A 27,038-nucleotide genomic window follows, 5' to 3' on the forward strand; every position below is an offset into this window, starting at 1 on the left:
AAATAAAATACTGAGATATTTAAAATAGTTAAAAACTACAAAAATACACAAAAAAGAGAGAGCACGTCTCTTACAAAAACATCTTTCAATAGACACTCTCTCACCAACAAGCTTGTGTTAGATCCAAGGTCAAAACAGATGTGTGCACTCCTCCCATGCATTGAACTTTTGGCACCAGCTATTGCACTCACCACTAGGAGAAATACTGCACAGCTGGTTCTTAATAAAATTGGCCTCATTATAGTTCACTCACTTAGATGTAGAGATGTGAAGTGTCCCAGGACCATGCAGTAAGTCATAAGAGTACATGTTAGCCGAGTGATATCTTAGCTGGCTTCTCACTAAGATGGCTGCAGTTCATATCCTGAGCGAGGTGTGTGAAACCTTTGAAATTAAAAGTGATGTCTCTGTGGTCTGGATTCCATGTAAAAGATCTCGTAGCTATGATTGTGACATCAACAGTCTTTTAAAAATACATACAAGCTTGATAACGTTTGAATCTGGTTGGCTCTCCTTGTGTCTGCAGATGTATAGTCCTTACCTTCAGGATTCAGCATACCAAAATTAATGCACAATTATTGCACTGATTACTTGCAGAGCTGAAGAACTGAACAGCATCAGAACAAGGTATAGAGAGAGAAAAAGGAAGAGACAGCAAATGTGTCTTCTTCTGAAGGAGATGAAGTAAAATGCTTTTGTTTAAAGAATGTTGCTTGTTTCTTGCTCATCTGGACTGAAAAGTCTGTGGCCATTATAAAAATTGTCAGTAGCCAACAAGTGAGGGAAGTACTTGCAGGAACATTTAAGTAAAAGGGTCATACTAAAAGTAATTTATTTATTTAGCATATCATGCAATACAACACGTAAAGAAAATAATACAGATCCATAAGTACATCAACAAAAATGATCTTACAGAAATGAAAGATAGGATTCATACATCTAAACTCTTGATCCAGTCCACCGCTTCCGGAGTAGCTGAGTTCAGGTCCACCAGAGTTCCAGGGAAGGCACAGAGAGGGCAGTCCAACACTATGTATTCCATTGTTTGTGGAATGATAGCACAGTCGGAGTCCAACCCCACTTCTGAAGAACAGAAGTGGTTCTTCCCAAGCTGCATCTGATACGGTTGAGCCTACTCCAGGCACACCTATGCAGATTGAAGCCACTAAATTTCACACTTGGGTTCTCAACTTTCAGGAAGCCTGATCATATGTGGATTACTGAGGTTTCTTCACCTTTAAACATAATCTCCAGTTCTTGGCACACAATTTTCCCATTGTTCTACAGGGTGTGGCAGAAATACCTGATGAATTTCAGATGTAAATAACTCAGCAACACAACAAGCCATTCACAATTTTGTTGTGCCATTTATGTCGCATATAGTAGATTGGAGCGAACTAAAGGTCGTATTGGCCACAGCTTGCAAACAGGTGTTATTGTCATGGTGTGCGCAGTCTTGGCCTTGGCCTTGGAAAACACGTACATCGTTTCGTCCGGGCTAGTCAGTCAGTCAGCCAGCCAGCCAGTCGCTAGCATGGTATGGAGTGGTGAACCCTGAGGTTTCGAGATTGAGGCTTATTTCAAAAATGCTGACTCTGTTACCACAACACAGTGTTTGTTTCACAGACACTTTGGCTTAGGTCGACATGAGAAAGTTCCAACCAGGAACACCATTCTTTTATGGGTGAACAGTTTGAGAAAAAGTGGTTCGAGTGTGAAAACGAAGCTGCCTGGTAGGCCTCGTAGCGTCTGAACACCAGAGACCGTCCGTGCAGTGAGACGCACCATTATGCAATCTCCTCAACGTTCAGTGCATAGGCATTCACGTGCTATGGGATATGGGACTCTCGGATCGCACCATAAGAAGGACGCAGACATGAAGTTCCATCCGTACAAAATGGTGGGTGTTCAGAAACTCAGCAAAGGTGATTGGACCAACCACAGAACGTATTGTGAGACTATCCTGGAAACTGTAGCAGCTGACACCAGTGTCCTGGAAAGTGATGAAGCGCACTTTCATTTGTCAGGCTTCGTTAATAAACGAAATTTTCGGTACTGGTCCGCAACCAATCCTCAACAGCTCCATGAGCGACCTCTCCACAGCGAGCGTGTTACTGTTTGGTGCGCTGTTGCTGATTTTGGAATTGTAGGGCCTTACTTTTTTGAAGAGGAGGACAGAACTGTAATAGTAACATCGGATCATTATGTACAGCTGTTACGCCACTTCCTGCAGCCGACACTCACCAACTTAGGGAATCCTGCTGTGTGATTCCAACAAGATGGTGCCACTGCACACACAGCCAGGGCATCGATGGGTCTCCTCAGAGAAATGTTTCCAGGACGTCTCATCTCCTTACGGGGTGACATTCCATGGCCAACCCGTTCCCCTGATTTTGCCCCGTGCGATTCCTTTCTCTGGGGATATTTGAAGGATTGCGTCTTCCGATGTAAGCTGCGAACACTATAGGACCTGAAAGCTGCCATCCGTGAGGAAATCGAGGCAATGCCATAAGACATGCTCAAGCGAATCTTGCGGAACTTCAGGGAGAGGCTTGAGAGGTGCATCGAACAGGATGGTCGGCATTTGGATGACATTATTTTCAAAACCTAGTGTGTATGTGACACAAATGGCAAACACTACTCTTTGTAACTCCGCAATAAATATTTAAATGGCTTGTTGACTTGCCGAGTTATTTACGTTTGAAATTCGTCAGGTATTTCTGCCGCATGCCTTTGCTGGTGGGACCTAGTGTTTACAGTGCGCTATGTCTTCTGGTATGGGCTAGAGCAATTTTGTTACTTTCATTGATCTGTCTCAGCTTTATCCTTGGCTTTGACAAAATGAAAGTGACTGAGGTATGAGTGATGCTAGTAATACCATTCCTTCTGCAGCCAATCTCTGCTATGAATGGTGTGAAAATATTGCTCATAGGGTCAGATGGTGCATGCATTTCAGTGGGCTTGGCAGACTGATATGTAATAGCAACTTCTGGCTCGGTGAGGAAAGCAACGGGAAACTACCTCACTCCTCATTTCCCTAGTACGCCTCTTCAGTGATGCCTAGGCCATCTATGACAGCTGATGGCGGAACTGTTGAGGATCCAACCAGCCTTCGGGCTGAGGACTAAACATACATACATTTCTGCCGCACCCTTTACAAGCTTAAAAATACCTGTCAGTGGTGAGTTGGCATGGAATGACATAAGTAGTAGAATAAGCTTGAGTGGAGCTTTTAAAAGTAGGAAAGATCATAATATGAAGATAAAGTTGGAATTCAAGAGGACAGATTGGGGCAAATATTCATTTATAGGATGAGGAGTAAGGGTTGGAATAAATTATCAAGGGAGATGTTTGATAAATTTCCAATTTCTTTGAAAATATTTAAGGAAAAGCTGGGTAAACAATTATGGTACCAATATGAATTAAACAATTCATAGGAAATCTGTCACCTGGGTGACTGCCCTAAATGCAGATGATTGAATTCCCTGTTTTTCCTTTTCTGCTGACTTGCTGTACCTAACACAATCCAGAGTTTTTCAGTCTAGATGAACTCTCCCTTAGCCCTTAGTAGTCCCCTCCTTTATCTACCAGCAGCAGATTGAGTATGGGAATGCCTCATACACCAACTGTGTCATTTCAATGGTCTCCTTCTCCGCTGTAGCTGCCGTTAAGGTCTTCAGTGTAATCCTGGCAAGGGGTCTAACAAGTTGCTACTACCAGCTGGCTAGCTGGATGAAGGTTTTTTAACTCTTTCACTGTCTTAGTCAGACTGCCTTGCTTTCTAAAAACTCATATATATAAACATAGATAAAAAGTTAATTTTCTTAAAAGCAATAAAAGTCATTCAAAAAATTAATTCAAAGAACTCCAGCTGTGTAAAATTGTTGGGAATATCTACTTTCAACCCTGCTTCACCAATAAATTGTAGTTTATCGGGGATAGGAACACAATCTACAAATATGGGGCAATTTACGTTAGTGTTAAGTCGTCCCACCACCACCATTTGTTGCTGGTAAAACAATATTGAGAATTCCACTGTTGTCTTCATCACGATTGATATTTTCATCATCACTATAGCTCATTCCATGTTAAGAAAACAGTATTGCTCTTATGACAACGAGGTTGCCATATCAAACTGCTCTCCTCAACAACATCACGGGAAAACGGCAGCACGTAAGTTTGTGAAACCCGGTATTTAAGTTAAAAAAAATTTATTAAGAAACTAAGCTTATAGGGGCTATTTTTGGTTTGTACAGAATCAGAAGTAAACTAGGGCACATAAAAAACATCAGCATTGAAGTGTGAGACAAACTGGGGGAGAAAAAATAGACACAACCCCCCACTGTCAGCAGCCCTGAAAATGGTTTTCTGTGGTTTCCTATTTTCACACCAGGCAAATGCTGGGGCTATCCCGTAATTAAGGCCATGGCCGCTTCCTTCACATTCCTAGGCCTTTCCTATCCCATCGTCACCATAAGACCTATCTGTGTCAGTGCGACATAAAGCAAAAATGATAATAGACAAATAATAATATTTATGGGCTCGAGGGGTGAGGGATTCATTTAATTGCATTTAATAAATTTCCCCAGGCAACGCGGAGTACTACTGTGCTGTCATATTGCTTCACAAAAACTATAGTAAAAATTAAATGCAGTCATGAAAAAACAGTGGTAAAATTAAAATGCGCTTAAGAAAGAACAGCTAATAACAAATAAAACACATCGCAAATTTTTGTATCACTTCAAGTCATGCCATGACGTATCACTGCATCACAACACCAAAATCTTCAGTACGGTAACAACTTCTGTACAGTATGAAAATAATAGAATGCACACAAATACTATGCAATATATAAGCAAAGCTAAATATCTGCCATTATGCAACCACTTTCTGTTACTCACCGAATGTTACTTCCTCCTCCCTTTTCTGAATCGGACATCAACATGTGTCTCCCTGCTTATTTTTATGAACGTTCTCAGCCGTATCACAAATAAATCACTGTGTGAATGTTAAAAGAAAGAAATCACGCACATAGACTAACCACATAATACTCACTCAACACAAGACAAGTACGCATTGTTATAAAGGCTAGAAAACAGACATCTTGGGAAATGTTCACAGTTATTTACAAGTGATGAACATGATGTAACCTTAACCTAACTTCCCTTGAGTAACGTACATACTGTATAACCAGAAGTTTTCTGAATAACATTGAATAAATCAAGGGTTATTTACAACCAATAAATATAACCTAACCTGTAATGAAAGAGTTGTATATACATGATTAAACTTACACATAACTTATTGTATAATACATGAAAAAGCCGGGCTGAGTGGCTCAGACGGTTAAGGCCTTCTAACCCCAACTTGGCAGGTTCGTTCCTGGCTCAGTCCGGTGGTATTTGAAGGTGCTCAAATACGACAGCCTCGTGTCGGTAGATTTACTGGCATGTAAAAGAACTCCTGAGGGACTAAATTCCAGCACCTCGGCATCTCCAAAGACCGTAAAAGTAGTTAGTGGGACAAAAAGCAAAGAACATTATTATTATTAATACATAAAAAATTGTTTTCAGTTATATAGAACACATAACCTAACTTGCATGAGACATTGTGTAATATCATCAAGGTAGGAAGAGAACAAGATGTGACCAGGAGATGTTGCATAGGAAAGATGAAGGTGATAAACCGGACACAAGTAAATGGAAGTGAAGCCAGACTCAGCTAAGGGCCACGTGACCTGTACACTACACATTTTAAGACCCTAAATTGATGCACTTTGATTGTAGATAATTTTTTTAATGCCCAAGCTTCTTATCCGGACAATAACTGGATTTTGGGCTGCTATAGAAAATGGCACACTGACTGTACAAGATCAGATGGGCTTGGAACAGTTATCTATCTCATCAATATGTTATTATTCACTTAATATATCATATCTACACGTTTACAAATCTGAATTTTCATTGATAATTGTTAATATGAAAATTCAAAGAAAGAAATCTTAAAAAGATCTGTGAAGCTATTATTATCAAGTATCTACCATAAATCTCATTATCCAATTTCTTCTTCCTTCAGTGGTATGACGAATGACTGAAAAATAATTTAAGTGATCCCTTTAATGTAGAGTAGCTTCAAAATGTGAGTTAATTTTTATACAATAAATATAAACTACTGGGCTGGATTATTTTGGTTTCAGCAATTGATTTACAATCATGAAATCACTTTATAATGAACTCCAGCTTTAACGTTAATTAATTTGTCTGTTTGCTGCTTGGTTTATTACATTTATCTGGATGTGTCTGGATTATGACATGCAACATTCATTTCCATTATGCACTAATGTTCCTTCCATCACCAATCCAACACTGATCTCATTGCCTTGTACTCCATTATCCATTGCCTCCTCTTCATCTTTTAATTTCATCGTCATCATCATCTTCATCTGTCACTCTTGTTCAGGGAGCTCCTTTTAAATTCCACGCATTTTTACTGTACGAGGAAGTACGACAGAGGTAATTGCTATTTTATTTCTCAGAAATGTCCAGTTATCACTGCAAATATCAGTTCCATCCAAGATAAGCACATAACGAAGTTATAGAAAATTTAATTTCTAATACAGTAAAGCCTTCGATTGCGAGCATAATTAGTTCTTTAAACTGCCACACAACGATATATCATTGTTTGATACTTGTGTGTAAAGTGCCAGCAACAATATATCATCATTTGAATAGCGCACCTTACTATCTGCATTTAGCACCATTATGAACATCAGATGGCAATATCTTATGTTTTGTTTCCATAGAGTAATGAACGTAGTTCCTCATTTTATCACTACGTGGCTCATTTGTTCATTTATTTATGCACATTGGATCTCTGAATTCCATATGTTTCTTTGATCATGTGCGATCGGCAATTACATAACAGTAATTACTTATTGAACTACCAAACAGACACTTTTAAAATTTTCTGTGTTTATTCACTTGGAGGGCTGCATTCCAGAGGGATTATCACATTTTATTTGTAATTTTAATTTTGAATTATTTTTGTTGCTATTTTTGAAATTTGATTTGTTTGTTTCCAAAGTGGTCAGAAAATTTAAAATATATATTTTGAAACTTAACCCTTTGCAGTCCAATTATCTGTCACATGTTCCAACAGTCTGGTCAGCATTGTATTTTACGAAGATGGTTTTCAAAATGTATTATCTATTGACTTAGTACTGTTTTTATGCTCACAGAGGAACACCATTCACTCTTTTAACGTATTTAACATTACCGCATCGCACTCAGCATACATTTCTCTACATACGTTGGCTGCCGTTGCTGCACAAAGCACCCAAATCTACAAAATTTTAAGATTGTTAAAGACTTCAAACTTATTTTTCTGCGAGGCTTCTCAGCTTCAGTTTTTTATTTTTATTTGTGACTAACAAGTTGTCAGTCTTGTGCTAATTTCATATTCAAACCTGGACATTTAGCATAAATATGCTTTGTATTTTAACTTGTTATAGACAGTTTTAATTATGAGGGTCAATTTTGTGTGTTTTAACTTTAATGTGTATCTTTGTATAATGACCCTATTTGGCTAATGATGACGTCCATGCATGTTGAAACCGGTACCATTAATAAATGAGGTTGTAATTTTAACCAACAACTCATCTTGTATTGAAAAGGTGGATCTTATACAATTTAATTTATTGTTTTGTAATCTCTATTCAATCCGGACCAAACATGAAATTCTTGACTAAACAACCTCAATGAGGTCAAAGAACTTCAATAAATAACTTATTAAATAGAATGAAACATAATGTTGAGGTCACCTCGATGTTGGACAGGAAAAGGTTAATGGTATTTTAATCATTGTTGGTAGTAAGTACATACCATCCTCAACATTTCCTATAAGTTTAAAGTCAAAATATTCAAAAGCATAAATTATGTGGCATTTTAGATAGGGTCTTGCAAAATGCTACTAATCTTAGTGAAAAATCTGTTAAGGCCCGTAAGCAATTACTTTTCACGCATTGGAAAAATAGAGCTCAGGGAAAGTGCTTTCATGATTATGTTATATAAATACAGTAGATGTTACAATAGTGCAGAGTTAGTTTGAAGCTACTCTCTTTTAAGATAATATATGTTATAGCCTTGTTACATGTTACCGTAAATGTTTGCCTCTCTTCCAATTAGAATCGGTTCGGATGGAAACAACCCGCTCTACACCCCTGACAGACTCGTTGGAGCACTCGACTACGAGAGGGCTGTCTCGAGTTGGCACACAGACACCAGGTATGTTGCCACCAGCTGCCTACACGAGCACTATCCAAACAGCTTGGGAGTGGATGGTTAGATTACATGCTTCTCATAAAATCACAGGAGGAATAAGACAGTCGATGTTTCAGGTCCTAACATCTTTGGTATACGCCTTTCTTGTAGATCAGTGCTATTACTGGGTGTTATTAATTTTGTTTGCAATGTATGGAATTCAGTTGGAAGACAGAATTTTCTCAGCAGTCTGGAGAAACAAGGATGAAGTAAGATAAGATGGTAGAATGTTTTTTTTTTTTTTTAACTCCATTGTTCCTTATGGATTCCCCCTACTAAGACTAAGAGAAGATCTCAAATAAACAAGCACAACAGGAAACCATGATGTATGAGCATAAAGGAACAAACAGTAACAAATAAGTCACATGTAGAAAGATAGCAGCATGTCCTATCTTTCTATAGATGACTAGGAAGCCATTGTTTTGTTTATTTCCCTCTGAATCATCATCATCATCATTATTATTTTCATTTCCCCTTGTCCAGCTCCTGCCAGATCGTGGTGTTGGTGGTACTTTTCCACCATTGCCTCTCCTTCTACCACTCCTCTTCAGTAATTGTATTCCATTCTGGTCTTCTTTTTCTCATACTGTTCTTGACTTGGCCCTCAATAGGCGACTTGCACGCACTCTACAGTGTGATGGCAGTAGTTCCAGACTTGTAGCTTAGATCCTTTCCAACAGAACAAAGATGACCTAGACCACCATAGCTCAATTGGTAGAGCAACCGACGCAAAATTGGGAGGTTGTGGGTTCGGATCCCACTGGTGTCCGGTTGGCCATTTTTGTTCTGTGCTTAACATCTCTTCAACATGTACGAGGACGGTTTGAAAAGTTCTCGGAATCACCGCTAGATGTCAGTGCTAGAGCAACGAGGTTCCCGCGCAATAATCACACATTCTTTGCGAGTGAACACGTGGCGCGTCAGTGCTCTAGCTGCAGGAGTGTGGTAGTGACGACTCTTTGTTGTTGTTCCCGCGTAGTGATTTGTGACAATGGAAAAAACTGAGATTCGAGCAGTGATTAAATACTTTGTAAAGAAAGGTATGAAAGCAAAGGAAATTCATGCCGACTTTCAGAACACACTGGGGGACTCTGCTCCTTCATTTTCAACTGTTGTCAAGTGAACCAGCGAGTTTAAATTTGGTCGGGAGAGCTTGGATGATGATCCGCGTAGTGAAGGCCAAAAAGTGTTACGACCCCAGAATTTATGGCAAAAGTGCATAAAATGGTCATGGAGGATCGTTGACTGAAAGTGCGGGAGATTGCTGAAGCTGTAGGGATGTCTTCTGAACGGGTATATTATATTTTAACTGAAGAATTGGGTATGAAAAAATTATCCACAAGATGGGTGCCGCGGCTCTTGACACTGGACAATAAACGCACCAGATTGGAAATGTCCGAACAAAGTCTGGCCCGTTTTCAGTGCAACCAACAAGATTTTTTGTGCCGGTTTGTGACTACAGATGAAACTTGGGTCCACTACTATACCCCAGAGACAAAACAGCAGTCAAAGAAGTGGAAACATGCTGATTCACCACCACCAAAGAAAGCAAAGGCAGTGCGTTCGGCCGGAAAGGTAATGGCCTCAGTTTTCTGGGATGCAAAAGGCATTCTGCTGATAGATTATCTTCCTACTGGCCAAACAATTACAGGGCAATACTATGCAAACCTCCTAGACCAACTACAGGAAAAGATACGCCAAACAAAGCCTGGTTTGGCAAGAAAAGAGGTCAATCTTTCATCAGGACAACGTTCTGCCGCACACAAGTGTTATTGCCATGGCAAAACTTCATGAACTGGGGTACGAATTGTTGCCACATCCACCTTATTCACCTGATTTGGCACCATCAGACTTTCATCTATTCTCCAAGCTGAAAATTTTCCTCAGTGGACGGAGATTTTCTACAAGGGAAGAACTGACAGCCGAATTGGAGAGGTATTTTGCAGGCCTGGAGGATTCTCATTTTTGAGATGGGATCAAGGCATTGGAACATCGCTGGACCAAATGCATTAGTCTACAGGGAGACTATGTTGAAAAATAAAAGCAGTTCCACTGAGGTAAGATACTTAATTCTAGTACATTCCGAGAACTTTTCAAACCACCTACGTACTAAATGTATGTAACATGACCTAATAGTTTGAAAGTCGATTTTGATTGTAGTAGAAAAGTTGATTGACAGAATTGAGAAGAATAGTCTAGGGTAGTTTTGACATGTTACTAGAATGGAAAAGGGGAGGATATCAAAACAGATGTTGGAGGCTAAGTTTAAGGGAAAGAGACTGAGGGACACACAGCAAGATGGATAACTTGATCCAGACCAGTATAAGAATAAGGAATCTGGAATGATAGAAGATCATAGAAGACGAATAGCGGATGGACTGAGGAAGCTGGATTTATTTACTTACTCGTATCAGGAGCAACGTAGTGGTATGTACGGTGAACAATCAAAAACTGTCGCAGCTATGAAGATGAAAAATATAAGAAAGTCCACTTTGGCTATGTTCGGCTTTGTACATTAAGCTGGATGCGTTTTGCAACATGGCCTATAGTTCTCACTCTTACTGTACTCTCTCCTCCTCATGACGTGCATTTGCATACAGATTTAAAAGAGCTTTTTATGGGCATTGTAAGAAGATATATACTTACAATCATAAATATATTTATTTCTTAAGTAAAAAATTTCTCTTGGCATTTATTTCCGCAACATTATAGTATGCATTTCCAATGAGTTTTGTATATGTCTCTGATCTTTATTCTTCTTCATAGATTGCATTTTATCTTGGTGAAAGTAGTGACAGTATTTTTAAAGCATTAATGGTTATGAAAGAGAACATCAGGGTGTAATTTGCATTTAATTTCACCTTGGCTAGCTCAAAGGATCAGTTTATTGTGTGATGATGATTTATCCATGCCTCACGAGAAGTTTCTAATGGGTGGTTTGGCATTTTCCAGGCTTACAAAATGATGTTATTGACAAGCTGTTTGAATGGTGCTCCGTGCACTATGGTGCAGACCAAGGTATCTTAAACCTGTGATAATGTATTGCTGTACAGGAATAACCTAGAGTTGCTCGGCATATTCTTCTCCTACGGCATTCCGTGATCCATTGTAGAGATGGACAGGACTGAGTTTATTTATTATGTCTTTATTTCATAACAGAGTTTGGAGTGTTTATGAATTTTGTAAATAATAATGGCATGTGCCCTTCGGAGAGGTCTAATGCAGGTCACTTGAGTTGATACTCTGTAGGTGACCTGTGTGTCCATGAAGATGGGAGCCTACCTAAGATGAATTCTAATATGCTGAAGATGGCCCTGGAGCCAGAGAATTAACAAATGAAAGTTAAAATCACTGGGAATCGAACCCAGAACCTCTTGGACCAAGGCCAGCATGTTAACCGTTTAGCCACAGAGCTACACAATGACCTGCATTTAAGGCTGTCACCCAGGTGGCAGATTCCTTATCAATTGTTTACCTAGTCTTTTCTTAAAAGATTTCAGAGAATTTCAAAATTTATCAAACATTTCCCGTGGTAAATTATTCTGTTCCCTAATTCCTTTTTCTATAAACAAATATTTGCCCAGTTTGTCCTTTTGAATTCCAACTATATCTTCATATTATGATCTTTCCTACTTTCAAATGCTCCATTGAAGCCTTTTCATCTACTAATGTTATTCCACACCACCTCTCTGCTGGCAGCTCGGAACATACTGCTTATTACACGTTAAGAATTTCATGATTTTGGTCCATATTGAACAATATACTACTTCAATGAAAAGAAGAATATTCCTTGAGGAATCTATCTATTCAATACATCATACAGTATAATCTCACTTGATTACATATACATTTTAAAATATCAAATTGCAAGACGTGTTTCGTCTTGATTTAGGCATCTTCATCTGCATGTCATTGTTTCGAGATTAAAATTACTAACATATTTTCTCAGGCCACTAACAATGTTCTGTCCCTTATAAAAAGTTTTTAAACAATTCGTGTCGCCCTTGTCGAAATGACACAATAATTAAAATTATTTGTATAAGGGACAGAACATTGTTAATAATCTAAGAAAATATGATAGTAATTTTAATCTTAAAACAATTATATGGGGCTGAAGATGCCTAAATCAAGGCAAAACATGTCCCAATATTGATATTTTAAAATGTCTATGTAATCAAGTGAGATTATATGTTGTATTGAATAGCTGGATCCTCAATGAATATTCTTTTTCTCATTGAAGTAACATACTGCTTACTCAAGTAGATCAACTCCTTACTCCCAATTCTTCCCAGCCCGAAGTTTGCAACGTTTTAGTAACACTACTCTTGTGTCAGAAATGACACAGAACAAGGATCTTTTCCAGTCCTCAAATCAAGTAATTCTGGTGAGGGTCCCATATACTGAAATGATACATTTGGGGTCATGTCATGGTGCTCCATATATGGGGCATCAGGCATATGTGGGTTAAGTACATTTTTTGGCATATTAAGCTTGTTCTGAGCTGTGTAGATATGAATGTATTCAGAACTGAGTGAACACTTTCCTAATGTGGAGGTTGCAAAAAAGTATCAAAGCATACAAAAGGCTTATTTGACAAGTCAAAAATCTAAACATTTACAGATCAAACAGTTACAAGTATATAATTTTCTCCATTAGGTATACTTGACACTACGGATATGGTTGATGTCTCATTATTGGTCGAGATCCTTTAAAGAGATTACAGACATAGCAAATGTCTGTCCACAGTCAGAGAAAACATTTTCTTCTCTGTTCTAATCTGAGATTAACATACTGCAAACCATATATTTTGATATCCTGTATAGACACCATTTTTGATCATAAGTACTTTTAAACAGTATACAGTGTCTCTGAATGTGCAGAAGAATAAAATAATTCAAAATCACCATTTGCAAGGTGAACGGCAAAAAAAAAAAAAAAAAAAAAAAAAAAGGATCACTTTGAAAGTGCGCCGTAGGAGGAAGATAGTGTGATTGCTACTCTGAGTTGATCCTGACTTGTCTGTATTACAGTGGTTTCTTGTTGGATGTTGTGTAATCTGTCTCTGTATAACATAATGTTCCACAGCTCAGCAGTGACCAACCAATCTAATTTAATTCCTATTACTCCGTGTGGAGCAAAGGGCATTTGGTGCATTCTGCAGCTACTGTAGGTCTTTTACGTCATCCCATGTTTTCCCAATTCCAATCAGTCTAACAGGTCATCTCCAAGCATTCCTAGGTGTTCTATGCACCCTTTTTCCTATTGGGTTCTATTCCAAGACCGGCTTTTCAACTGCTCTGTCCTGTTTTCTTAAGTGTGTCCTATCCGTCCCCATTTACTTTTCCTTATTTCTACATCAGTGGGTTTCCATAAGTTTTCATTTGTGATCAGTTCAGGCCGTCTTATGTTGATGATACACCACAGACGGCGATTCGCAAACACCTAAATTTGGTGCGTGATTTGTTTAGTGACCTTCCGCGATTTACAGCCAGAAAGGAAAACAGACTTCATGTTGATAATGAAAAGACAGATCTTCGTTTTTCTTGAGCAGTTACTATTCTTCCAAATAAGGTACAGTAAAATGAATGAGCTGTTTGCTTTCCGGATTTGAGCCTTGGCATCTTCCTCAGTGCCACCAGTTTTTGTCATTGTGCTCCCTAGGTAGACGAAAGAACTGACTTTGTTTGTCAGATATGATGAGCTCATTGTTTGCAGTACCATTGATTCTTATCTCCCTTGTCTTTGCAGCATTTATTTTAAGTCTGACAACAGCTGCTTCTTGTTCTAACTCCACCAGCTGCCCCTTCATATCTTCAGTGTTCTTGGACAGCAGGCAGATGTCATCAGCAAAGTCTAGATCTTCAAGAAAGCTGTCTTCCTCCCCCATATACTTCCACTACCTTTCTCATAACCCATTCCAATATGAGTGAGAAAAATGTATGAGACAGAACACATCCTTGACGAACACCAGAGCTTGATTGTGATCGTGAAGACAGAAAAATAGGCCTTAATGTCATTCATCCTCATTAGTGCAAACCACTGTTACCGTCTTTTTCCATGTGGGTCTGATAATTGTTCCATAGCATAAATATATGTTTCCCGCGCAATGTGGGGAGCGACTGGTCCATAAACTCCAAAAACACAGACAACTCTGATACAGAATTATCTAAATATTTGTGTCTCAGTTCTCCTGGACACCCTTGGAGATCATGTAAAGTGAAGAATAATTGGCTCGTTATCACTATTACTAACCCACACCGAATAACTATATTTTTCTTTTGCAGGCAGGGTATTAGGTTGTAACGATGAACTTGTATCAGATGACTTGTCAGTTTCACTTAAAATCTCTTCTTAAATATCTTAATCGCCATCCCTGTCTATAAAACAATTTCAATTATTTCAGCAATAGTACTGCTGCCAATGGCCTTTACTATGCCTGAAGCCATGGCTAGGAGACTGACTGACACTTGATGAAATGTTTATGCTTTTATTAGCTATAACCAGGCAAGAAATAATGGCATGAGTTCTTAGAAGGAGAGCTGTAAACAAGCCACATTTCTGTTCTATTCATAGAAGTTCACAAAAGGGAAAAACTTGCAGGAGTGATAAAAATATAAGCTAGTACATACGACTCAGCATGGCGCGTGAATGTCTCGTCATTTGAGTTTAAGGGCTGGCCAATGTTTACATGAACATGGTGTCAGATGAGTCAAGTGGTTTAAAATGTTCTCTGATATCCTAATTATACTTGATTCTCCATTGTCCCTCCTCGTATGTTGGTCCAAAAATCTTTTTTTATCTTTCTTTTTTTTTTATTGAAAATGTAGTTCTCTGTTCCATATGTTAGTAAAGGATGTGTTTTTATTTTTGATGTAGTGGGACAACAGTTTGGTGGATCCCATTACAGTTATATGAGTGAGTTTCACTGCTGAGCTGTTCTGTGTTGTAACGATGAACTGTGTGTGATGTGATGTGATGAGAGCATGGGTTGGTAAGAGCAGTATGGTAGAAATGGTCGTGACATGCCGCTCACTGTTGTGTGTAGTCTAGTGAGAGGGTTCAAGGCTGGACCACGCTCAGTTACAATTGAAGTTACGTAACATTTCTTTTTTTTCAATCAAATAAACCTGGGTTGCATTTGAAAAGCAAGGATCGTACCCACTACCCTTTGCATGTCGCTTACAAGCACAATACACACCTACACCAGAGACTGTGAAGGGCCCCATACACATACAGACTTCCGTGAGACTTTTCTGTACAAATATGTCTTCGTGAGGCAAGTCGGAAGTACGTGGCTGCCGACAATTGCTCAGATATCATGATTTGCCGATAAGCTGTTAAAGCTGGATACACGCTCACTTTTTATATTCATGATTATAAACTTTGGATATTTGATATACTTATATTTTAAGGATTGATGAGAAAATATATGGTGAGCCCCTTTGGAGGCTAAAACGAAGCATCACCAAGGAAAGCCATAATGACAAACCTCATGATCACCTTCCTACTACATTTGTTTTGAATACAATGCACTACTCAGCGAGCCTTCCAGAAGTGCTGCATGTTCCTACCAATGAGCATATGGAGCAGTGACGTCATCCCACTAGTGGCTTACATACTTAGTTGTCCAGGTGGAGAGCGAACAGAGGTTGTATGCAGGCAGTCCAGCGACTAACTAAACTGCAAGTTGGGCACAAAGGTTTCCCCTCTTTAAAAGGTTCACCTAAGAGGTGGACTGAAGTCTAGTCAAGAGGTTTCACCTCAGGGCCCCACTTACTCTTATTTTCAATATTCTACTCTATTTAGTCTTCGTCTCTTCTGGCCTGCCCTTGTATTATGATTGTAATATTCATGTAGTATTCGGCTGTGTCCTTTCTCGCTCTTCAAGGCAACAGCCTTCAGAAACTTTTATTTGCAATGTGTTCTGGCAATGTAAAGAATTTGTAAATATTAGGTTAGGCAGTTTGTTAATTATTTCTGTAATAGATCAACCAGCTCATGCATGTTATTAGTTAATTGTGCATATTTAGGTAGCATTGTCATTCGACAGCAGAAACTATTTAAAGAGATTTCTTTTTTTGTTATTCAAGTCTGGGCAAAGACAGCTAGAGTAATTATTGTACATAGTGAAAATTGTTCCCAAATTAACCATTTACTTTGTGTTGTTCATATCATTTTGTATGTAAACAACACTTGCTACAGGCTGAAATGACGAAGATCTGAAATTCTCTGTCACCAAATTTGCAACATTTGCTTTAATTTCCCACAGATTAATGGATGACAAGAGCTGTGCAATGAAGTGTACAAGGATTTCATGAGTGCAGTTGCACAAGCCAATAGAACAAGTCACTCTGCCATCGCATCTTGATCAGAATAGATGAAAATAAGCAAATCAAATGCAATCCCTAGACCACTATAGAAATAACAGGGTGCAGCCAAACAGTGTGTAAATTCTGCCTGAAAGGGACTGAATACCATTGCTTACAGTTTCATAATCGTATGTTGTGCTTTCTTTTTCTGCCACCATTTTCACAGAGAGCTTTTGTTGCAAAATCTCCGTCAGAATACAAAGCAGCGCTACTGCCTGCGGAATTCCAGTCGATGGGCTTAATGCTGATACACACAGAGGCTTTTTTAAAGAGACTGTTTTGCACAGACTTACCTCAGACTAAGTCTGCACATGTATGGGGGCCTTTAATGGTATTTTTTCAATATTCCAGTCCATTTCCTCATCCACAATTTTAATCCCAGTACAGACTGACAAAAGAATAGCACAGACTTCACATGCACTAAGTAGAATGTAATAGCCAAAGCTACTTGCATGAAGCAACAACAACTTAACTAGGAGAGGAAGTCGTGGATATCTCAGGTCAATTCCTATCAATGTCTTTTTTCTTCTGATTAGTGTTTGATAAATTATTCCCTTATCATCAACCTGTTTTGGTCTCTCTTTAGTGAGGGTTAACAACATTACTCTACAACACCACATTTCAAAGACTTCTATTCCCTATATTTCTGCATCAATTTTGGAATGGAATTGGAACAAACATTTGTATGAATATGCATCAAAGACAGAAAGTTAAAATGAATAGCTCTCAAGGATGTCCCTCTCATTGGGTGTAGTTGTCTATCCCCCTAATGAAGCAGGAACATAGATACAAAGTCATAAGGAATAGAGAAGAAATAGATTTGAAAGAACTGGGATTCAGCGAAGAACGCATGTACAGTGTGACCCAGGAGGAATGGTCAGTATTCAGGGAGAGGACAGGAACTATCACTTGAAGCAAAATAACTTCATATGCCCTATTTCAAATGGCTTCTGAGATAGAACACATTACTGTAAATACATTTGTTTTTGGGTCAGTGGCGCATACGTATGTGTCTTACCTACCTAACTTCTGTGAAGTTTTGAAATGAGTACAAGTTTTCCACATGTAATATTTGCCATACATGTGTTAGTGCGACGTTGATACATGTATAAAGTTGCTGTGTGCAGGTAGTACGACTGTGCTGCACCATTTCAACAAAGTGTTGCCATTCCTGCTCAAGTTGTTGAACTATACATTCAGGAAAAAAATGGGAACTTGGAAGAATACCTGTTGCATGCAATGTGCTAAAAACTTTGGTAAACACACTACAATCAGGAATTCTGTCCGGCTCCATGGCTAAATGGTTAGTGTGCTGGCCTTTGGTCACAGGGGTCCTGGGTTCGATTCCTGGCAGGGTCGGAAATTTTAACCATCATTGGTTAGTTTCGCTGGCACGGGGGCTGGGTGTATGTGCCGTCTTCATCATTATTTCATCCTCATTACGAGGCACAGGTCACCTACGGGTGCCAAATCGGAAGACCTGCACCTGGCAAGCCAAACATGTCCTTGAACACTCCCAGCACTAAAAACCATACACAATTTCCATATCCATCAGGAATTCAATGTGTCGGAAAGTCCGACGGTATTCCTTGACAGTAGAAGGAGCACTACCATTGTAGAAGCTGTAATCATACATCATATCTACATATTGTTCTTTAGTGTAGATGTGCGGCATTTTGGCCAGCGCCTGTACAAACACAGTTAACCGATAGTTCTCTCTGATACTCTCAGTCCCTCGCACTACATCACTCATAACACATCGTGGACAACAGCGCATTCAACAGGCTAGTTTAATGGCAGAAAGACATCCCGGGTAAAGAGGTTGACAGCAACGAGGTAGGTTGGGCTGGAATAAAACGTCAAAGAGGTTGAGTGGGTAAGACACAAATGTACATTAAATGTGTTCTATCGGAATAGGGCGTATGCCCATATGAAGTTCTTTACGTCAGATGACCGTTCCTAGGTTTAAACGTTCCTATCTTGTCGCTGAATATTGACCATTCTTCCTGGGACACCCATGAATGTGTATGAAAATTTGGAGCTTGTCCAAGTTCCTCATTTCTATTAGAATGGAATACTTTCATTGTCGTTAAACAATGTACCTTTGTAACTGATAAAGTTGATCGCATAGTAAAAAGTTTAAAAATTGAAAGCAAATTAATTGTTTGATTTATATCAATGCTGAAAGCTATGATACAGTATTAAACATTTGGTCACCTTTACTGTTTGTAAGGTATTGGAAAGGAACAACCAAGGATCAAATCAAGTCGTATATACAGGGTGGTCAGAAACTGTGTGCTTTAGAGGTTTGGTCATACTAATAAATAATTTGAAAAAATTAATTCGATATCTCGCACTGTTGTTATTTTATTGGCTTCTGAAGTTACCCAATCAGATCGCTTTGCAGGTGAATTCAAATGGGCTTTACAAGGCGGTGTTGCTAAATCTGTACGTGGCTCAAAATTGGCTTGACCGGGCTCGATAGCTGCAGTTGCTTAAGTGCGGCCAGTATCCAGTATTTGGGAGATAGTGGGTTCGAGCCCCACTGTCAGCAGCCCTGAAGATGGTTTTCCGTGGTTTCCCATTTTCACACCAGGCAAATACTGGGGTCATACTTTAAATAAGGCCATGGTCACTTCCTTCCCATTCCTAGGCCTTTCCTGTCCCATCATCGCTATAAGACCTATCTGTGTTGGTGTGACGTAAAGCAGCTTGGAAAAAAAAAAAAACCTAGCTTGAGAGCCATGCCGAGAAATCAGCAACAAACACTACACAATGTGGGTCACAGCTGATGTCATGGTAACGCACTTGCTATGGCGCAATCCTAAGCTCAGAGGTCCGTGTTTCAACCCCTCCCCTTCTTTCTGTAATGTGTTCCCTAGTTCAATACCCTCAGGTGTCTTTTAATTTTCTGAAAAATATATCCACACCAAATGTAGTTATAAGGGTTTAAGTGAAACTGTGCATTGTCTCACATTAGCGCTTGTAGTGGTAGAAAAAGGCAAACTGCTAATCTAATTGACCAAATAACGATGGTTAAGAAAAGGATTGTAATTTTTAGGAATAATTAAAGAATATATCCTCATACTTGATTATATTTTATTTACCTAGAAAAGCTCATATCCCTAGGATGTTTTCAACATCGAGTTGCTTGCCTGTGGATTTTTCTTTGACTGATGCTCTCAAACCAGTCTTAAGCCACATTCAGATTTAGCAACACTGCCTTGCAAAATCCATTTAAATTTGCCCACGAAGCAATCTGATTGGCTAACTACAGCAGATGATAAAATGACAACGGCACGAGATGTTGAATTATTTTTTTCAAATTACGTATCAGTATGACGAATACTCTAACGCTCATATACCTGGTTCACTTTGTTTCCAACCACCCTGTATAGAGAGATAGATAGATAGGAGCATGAGGAAGAATACCTAAATCGGATGGTCATAATGGCAGGTCAGTATGCAAAGAGGAAGAAACAGAAAGAGGAGACTAGGACAATCTTCACATCTTGACATACTGTCATCTTCAAATAGATAGGCTCTGTCCTCACCAATACCAGTTCTACTACATTCATCTCTTCTCAGCCCCCGACAAGCTCACCTCTGCTTTCCAGCTTCGTCAGGAGGGTGGGCATCAACACTAACTGAGGGGCCATCTTAACAGATCTTCAGTCCCAGAACAGCAAGTGTTAGATGAGGAGAAAACTGGATAAATGCAGGAAATGGGGAGAAACATATGACAAAGATGAATACAGACAATTCAGCATCAAGGCTGAAGATCCGCCGAGATGACCCCTCACTGAGTGTTGATGCACACCCTCCTGACGAAGCTGGAAAGCAGAGGTGAACTCATCGGGAACTGAGAAGAGATGGATATAGAAGAATGGGGATTGCTGATTAAAGAGCTTATCTATTCAAAGAGGGCAATGTGTGAAGGTATGGAGATTTTAGTTGTCCTTTTTTATTTTCATGTATGTCACTCATCTGTTATTGTATTCCTTTCCAAGTTCCTGAGGCTTAACTTGTCATTATTTCACCTTCAGCATATCCTGCGTCCTATTCTTTTGTCTTTGATGTATATCTGCACAATTACTGCTATGATTCACTTCCATATAATGCCATTCCCCAAACAAGCATCTTTTAGATGTGACTTTCAAATACACTCTAAGTAAATCATCGTAGAGGAGAATTGAATTTTCTCATCCAATTAGCAATGTAACATTGTGGTTTAAACATTGACATAGTATGATAGGCTGTGTCAGACAATGGAATGATGACTGTAACCAATATCATGTAAATGCTGAAAACATATATCCAATTACCAGAAAGTTTACCCAAATTTTCTTCTGATTATGACATCTTGGTGTAAAGGAAAAATGAATAAAGATGATTTTACTCTTCTTCAATTTACTAGTAGGTAATTGTTCAATTTATACTTTTCGTAGTGGTTTTTTTTTTTTTTTTTTTTTTTTTTTTTTTTTTTTTTTTTTTTTTTTTTTTTAAATGCTGTATTTTCTGTGAGGAAATGTCAATACACTATGAGATGATAAATATCAACCCTTCTAAGTAATACAAAGTTCACATATATGTGTATACTGTACTAAGCTGCTTAATGTTGGAGCATACAAATTCAAGAACAATTGATAGTATTCATGCTTCTCAGTCTTAAAATGATAAGCATTTCACCCCACTATGGCATTGGGCTCATCAATTAGATTGCCGCACTTCTCATGGAGGCTGTTAAAATTTGGCCGCTTGTACAAAAAGTCTCTAATTTCTTTTAACTGTAAATATTAACAGTTCCTCTCCTTTAGAGGAGTATGGTTGTTTAAGCAAGCTGAGGTTCTTCGGTCCATAGAGAAATATATTCGATAAGATTCATGTGTGTCTTTTTTTTAATAGAAGAAGGTGTTCTCTCTCTTTCATTCTTCTTTTCTTTTCCCAAAGTAATGCAGACCTCAGCTGTTAGTGAAAGTGTTAATGGTTCTATCTCAGAATGGAACTTTCTTATTTATTATGAGCTCTGTTTCCTTCGAAAGTTCAGTGCTATCATCTTGCAGATTAGTGACATTTTCTCTTGTGATAAGAGGAGCTGGTCTAGCCAGTCTTTAGTGAACCCTGTAGCCAGTAGTTTGCTGTATTTGGCTTATAGTGCTCTGTAGAAGCTTCATCCTTCTTTCAAACACTCCTTTCGCTTCTTGAGCTCAACACATAAAGAGGATATATAACTCTGGGCTTCTGTGAACTGAAGAACTGTCATTATTATAAGCACTGTGCTTGAAATTCTGTTAATTGAATATTGCCCTTTGTGTTGAATGGATAATATAAATATGTAGGCAAGTCAGAAAGTAAGTTTCCCTATCCTCTGTTTCTGAACTAAAGGACGCAGTTCTTCTGTTCATTCCTGAACTGGCCAGTGTGTCTGGCAGTGGTGCCACTCACTAATGGCTACTTTGGTCCCACTAAGCTTTTGTTCTGGCCCATAACCTTAGATGTTAGGCCCTTTTAAACAAAAAGCGACAACAAGCTTTTGTTTCAGGACAATAAGATTAGGGAATTTATTTCCCTACTAGCTTACGGTGGCCCACCTCAAATATTTTCAGACTATTTGAAGTGTTGAGATTAGCTGAAGATAGTGATAAGCTGTTTTCACCTCAATGAAGGATATATGAAAAAAACCATAGAAGGTATGTCCCATGCTTTAATAAACACAGTGACAAAAATGCCAAATAGTTTATTTTAAATGAAATTATACCCATTTCTGTTGCATACGGTAAAATTTAATTATATTTAAAATTCAAGGAGGGAATGTTCTACAGTACAATATTCTTTTAAAATTCAATTATATTTTATATCAAAACACAGGACTAGTTTCTGCCCTATGGTTTGGCTCTCCTCAGCTGAATACATACGTAGTCTTAAATACTAAAATAACCCTATGTATGTATTCTGCTAAGGAGGGCCAAACCTTGTCCTGTGTTTCAATATAAAATCAAATCAAATTTTAAAAGAATATTTTATCGATCAGGTGGACCATCCCCTCCTTGAATTTTAAATAGAATTAAGGAATCAACAATACAGAAAACATGAAATTGATATCAAATGAGATAGAGTAACACTTCTCAATAACAGACAGGTCTGGAGGAAAAATGAATGTCCCTTATTAAGGAGTGTCCATTGTTCAGAAGAAAGTGTTTTTTTCCCCACTCCAAAACAATGTTTTCATAAATTGAACATGATTTTTGCCACAGACATTTTGATAAGAGGAGATGTGTCTAATCCTGAACTTGTCAAGTCAGTCCACAGATACTTAAAACTCACGGTACCCTAATTCTTTAGCAATTTTGAGTGCTTTTTCATGGATAAAAGGTTTGCTTACAAACATGTTCTTGCTATGAGCATAACAAAACCATTCTAATATTTAGTTGTCAACTTTCAAGCCTGGTGTATTGGGAAATGAGCATTTACCAGAAAGATTTTAATTTCCAGTCCACAATTTAAGGATGTCAGTTTCATTTCTTAAAATGCCACTGATCTGTGTTTATCCAACAGAAAACCACACAGCCATGTCTTGGATACCAAGTTTTATTTTCTCATAGATGTTGTTGACTTAAACTTTTTCCCTTTGAAATTGGTTGTTTGCATTTCTACGAGATCGTAACATACGTGACATGCACTTCTCAAGATAATCACAAGGAGTATTGTCTACTACGAATTATAATTTTCATGACCTCATTGTACTTGAAATAGACTTTCAACATACAGTATTAAGTCACGTTTAGTACATAACAAAAAATGACGAACCAGACACCAGTGGGATCCGAACCCCCTGGTGTCCAATTGGCCAGACCAGTGAGATCTGAACCCCCTTGTGTCCGGTTGGCTAGACCAGTGGGATTCGAACCCTTTGGTGTCCAGTTGGTCGTACCAGTGAGATCCGAACCCTTTGGTGTCTGGTTAGCCATACCAGTGGGATCCGAACCCTCTGGTGTCCGGTTGGCCATGCCAGTGGAATCTGAACCCCCCGGGTGTCTGGTTGGGTATACCAGTGTGATCTGAACCCCTGGTGTCTGGTTGGCCATACCAATGGGATCCGAATCCCCCTGGTGTCTGGTTGGCCATACCAGTGGAATCCAAACCCACCTGGTGTCTGGTTGGCCATACCAGTGGGATCCGAACCCCCGGGTGTCTGGTTGGCCATACCAGTGTGATCCGAACCTCCCTGGTGTCTGGTTGGCCATACCAGTGGAATCTGAACCCCTGGTGTCGGGTTGGCCATACCAGTGGGATCCAAACCCCCCCCCCCCCGGGTGTCTGGTTGGCCATACCAGTGGGATCCAAACCCCCCTGGTGTCTGGTTGGCCATACCAGTGGAATCCGAACCCCCCAGGTGTCTGGTTGGCCATATCAGTGTGATCTGAACCCCTGGTGTCTGGTTCGCCATACCAGTGGGATACGAACCCCCCGGGTGTCTGGTTAGCCATACCAGTGGGATCCAAACCCCCCCGGGTGTCTGATTGGCCATACCAGTGGGATCCGAACCCCCCTGGTGTCTGGTTGGCCATACCAGTGGGATCCGAACCCCCCTGGTGTTCGGTTGGCTATACCAGTGTGATCTGAACCCCCTGGTGTCCAGTTGGCCATTTTTGTTCTGTACTTCAACATCTCTTCAATATGTACTAAACATGACCTAACACTGTTTATATCAAGTACTGTCTACTGTCTGGACTTTGGTGGTAACATGAAACAACGCATGCTAGTTCGAAATATTGCCCATTATTGTGTTCAATTCCAGGAAATGTCGGTATTTCATTTCAGGCCCCCCATTATTAAGAATTTTTAATTGCATTGGAGAGGTAGTTTTCAGTGTCTGCATCCGTTATTAAGAATATTCAATATTGAGAAGTAATATTGCCACTAAAACCCAGGGAATTCAAAAATGTCCGTAATTTAGAGGTGTCCGTTAGGAGAAGATTCACTTTGCACAGTTGGTTATAGGCAGCTACATTCCGCGATGCAGGTATTTCCACAGTCGATCATGTGTTGAAGTGCGCACGTTTTCATATCTGGTGTTGTCAGGAATTAGTATCCTGGAGGTTAAGAAGACAAGGGGCTATATATTGCTTATACCTTGTGTTGATTTCACTGGGGAAAACGAATGAACGAACAAAGAAACAGTTTTTGAAGCATTACCCTCACCAGGTCTTCAACATTCAGAATGTTGGCACCACATTTAAAATGTGCACATTTCAGCACTCTTTTTTGCCAGTACACAGTGACTGACTGTGGAAATACAGGGCAATTCAAAATGATGAACCCGATTTCATAAATTTATTCTGTGAAATCTAATAAACAAATCGTAATGTGAGACGTGCTAAGAACAGTAAACTCTCAAAGTTTTTTCAGTCATATCACAAGTGTTCTATGTGAGTACCTCACGTAACACAACATACATCAAGCCGATAGTCTATCTCCTGCCAAACCTTGTGCAGTATGTCGCAGTCAATCTCTGCGATGGCTGCTGTGATGCGGGCACGAAGATCGTCCAATGTTAGTGGAAGATCCTTACGTTGTGTCTATTCACAGTCCCGGAAAGGTGAAAAGTCATTTCATCACTGAAAATTACCCTTTCGGAGAACCCATCCTCTTCCATTAATGCAAGAAAATCAGCACAGAAGGACGCTCGAGCAGCATAATCAGTGTCTTTTAAGGCCTGCACCAGTTGCAAGCGGTAGGGTTTTGTTCGTAAGCATTTCCGCAGAACGCGCCGTACAGTTGCCTGTGGAAGTTCAAGTTGCCTCGCTGCCCAGTAGGTGGACTTCTGTGGACTCCGCACGAAACTGGCGCAAATACGTTCCACTGTCTCTTCTCCAGTTGAAGGACGGCCAGTCAACTTTTGCTTAGAGATGCAGCCCGTGTCTCTTGAATTTTTCATACCACGCATGAATGGCTTTTCCAGTAGGTGGATTTCCTCCATACCTGGTACGGAAATGCCGTTGAACACTAATCACAGACTTCTTTTAATCACGCACACAGAACGACTTCTGTTCCCCCAGCCGCAGCCATTTTCTTTACTCGCATCCTGCACGCTCGTAACGGCTGAAAATGAAACCACATGGGATAAAATCTAAACTGAACTAAACTTTGAGAGTTTGCCTTTCTTTGCGCATATCTCACAGTATGATATGTTCATTAGATTTCAAAGAATAAATTAATGAAATTTGGGTCCATCATTTTGAATTGCCCTGTAATTGCATCCCTGAATGCGACTGCCTATGACCAACTGTGCATGTGAGCGAAATGGGTATAGCTCCATGTAAGTCAACTTGGTATCTCTACCTTTGTGCTTATTAAAGCACAAGACACATATTCCATGTTCTTTCACGTGCCTCTTGTTGTCATTCACTTAGGTGAAAACCATTTACTACTATCTTCAACTAGCCAAAAGATAATTGAGGTGAAGACTTGAATAGTGCAGTCATACAGTATGCACCAAAAACCAAAACCAAACCCCATGGCACGACAGTCCTTGAAGGGCCTTGGCCTTCCAAGCGATCGCTACTCAGCCCGAAGGCCTGTAGATTACGAGGTGTCATGTGGTCAGCACAACGGGTACTCTCGGCCGTTATTCTTGGCTTTCTAGACCGGGGCCACTATCTCACCATCAGATAGCTCCTCAATTCTAATCACATAGGCTGAGTGAACCTTGAAGTAGCCCTCAGGTCCAGGTAAAAATCCCTGGCCTGGCCGGGAATTGAACCCGGGGCTCCGTGTAAGAGGCAGGCACGCTACCCTTACACCACGGGGCTGGCAACAATATGCACCACATCTATTAACATTTTTTAATGCATCTTTCTCGCTAAAATGTTGTCTCAGAAGAAATTAGATAGTGTATTAGAATGGATAGCTGCCATGGCTCAGGCGGCAGCACTCCATCCTCTCACCGCTGGGTTCCATGGTTCACATCCTGGTCACTCCATGTGAGATTTGTGCTGGACAAAGTGGAGGTGGGACAGGTTTCTCTCCGGGTACTCTGGTTTTTCCTGTCATATTTCTTTCCAGCAACACTCTCCAATATCATTTCATTCTATCTGACAGTCATCAGTCATTGCCCCAAAGGAGTGCGACAGTAGCAGGCACAGTTCCTATTCTCACCGCTAGATGGGGCTTCATCCATTAGAATGGATAGTAAACAGGATTGCTGGTTCTATTATTTACAAATAAAAGAATAGGTTGCGTGGGAGTGGTGCTGCATGGCTGGTGGACTGCTATAGCATTTATGTGTTATTTATTATTTTTGTGTTCAAGCCTCCAGGGCTCAGGCAGCAGCTCGCCATTCTCTCACTGC

At 39.6% G+C, this 27,038-nt stretch overlaps 1 protein-coding gene across 1 annotated transcript in view; it reads left to right on the forward strand.

Moving 5' to 3' along the window:
* The window catches only part of Rbp (RIM-binding protein), a 388,051-nt gene that overhangs the window by 37,784 nt on the left and 323,229 nt on the right, over nt 1-27,038 (forward strand). Inside the window, exon 5 of the mRNA XM_068230934.1 lies at nt 8,184-8,282. Coding sequence (XP_068087035.1) covers nt 8,184-8,282 — 99 coding nt within the window. The remainder of the gene's footprint in view (nt 1-8,183; nt 8,283-27,038) is intronic.

Source organism: Anabrus simplex, chromosome X, assembly GCF_040414725.1.
Source record: "Anabrus simplex isolate iqAnaSimp1 chromosome X, ASM4041472v1, whole genome shotgun sequence".
NCBI lineage: Eukaryota > Metazoa > Arthropoda > Insecta > Orthoptera > Tettigoniidae > Anabrus > Anabrus simplex.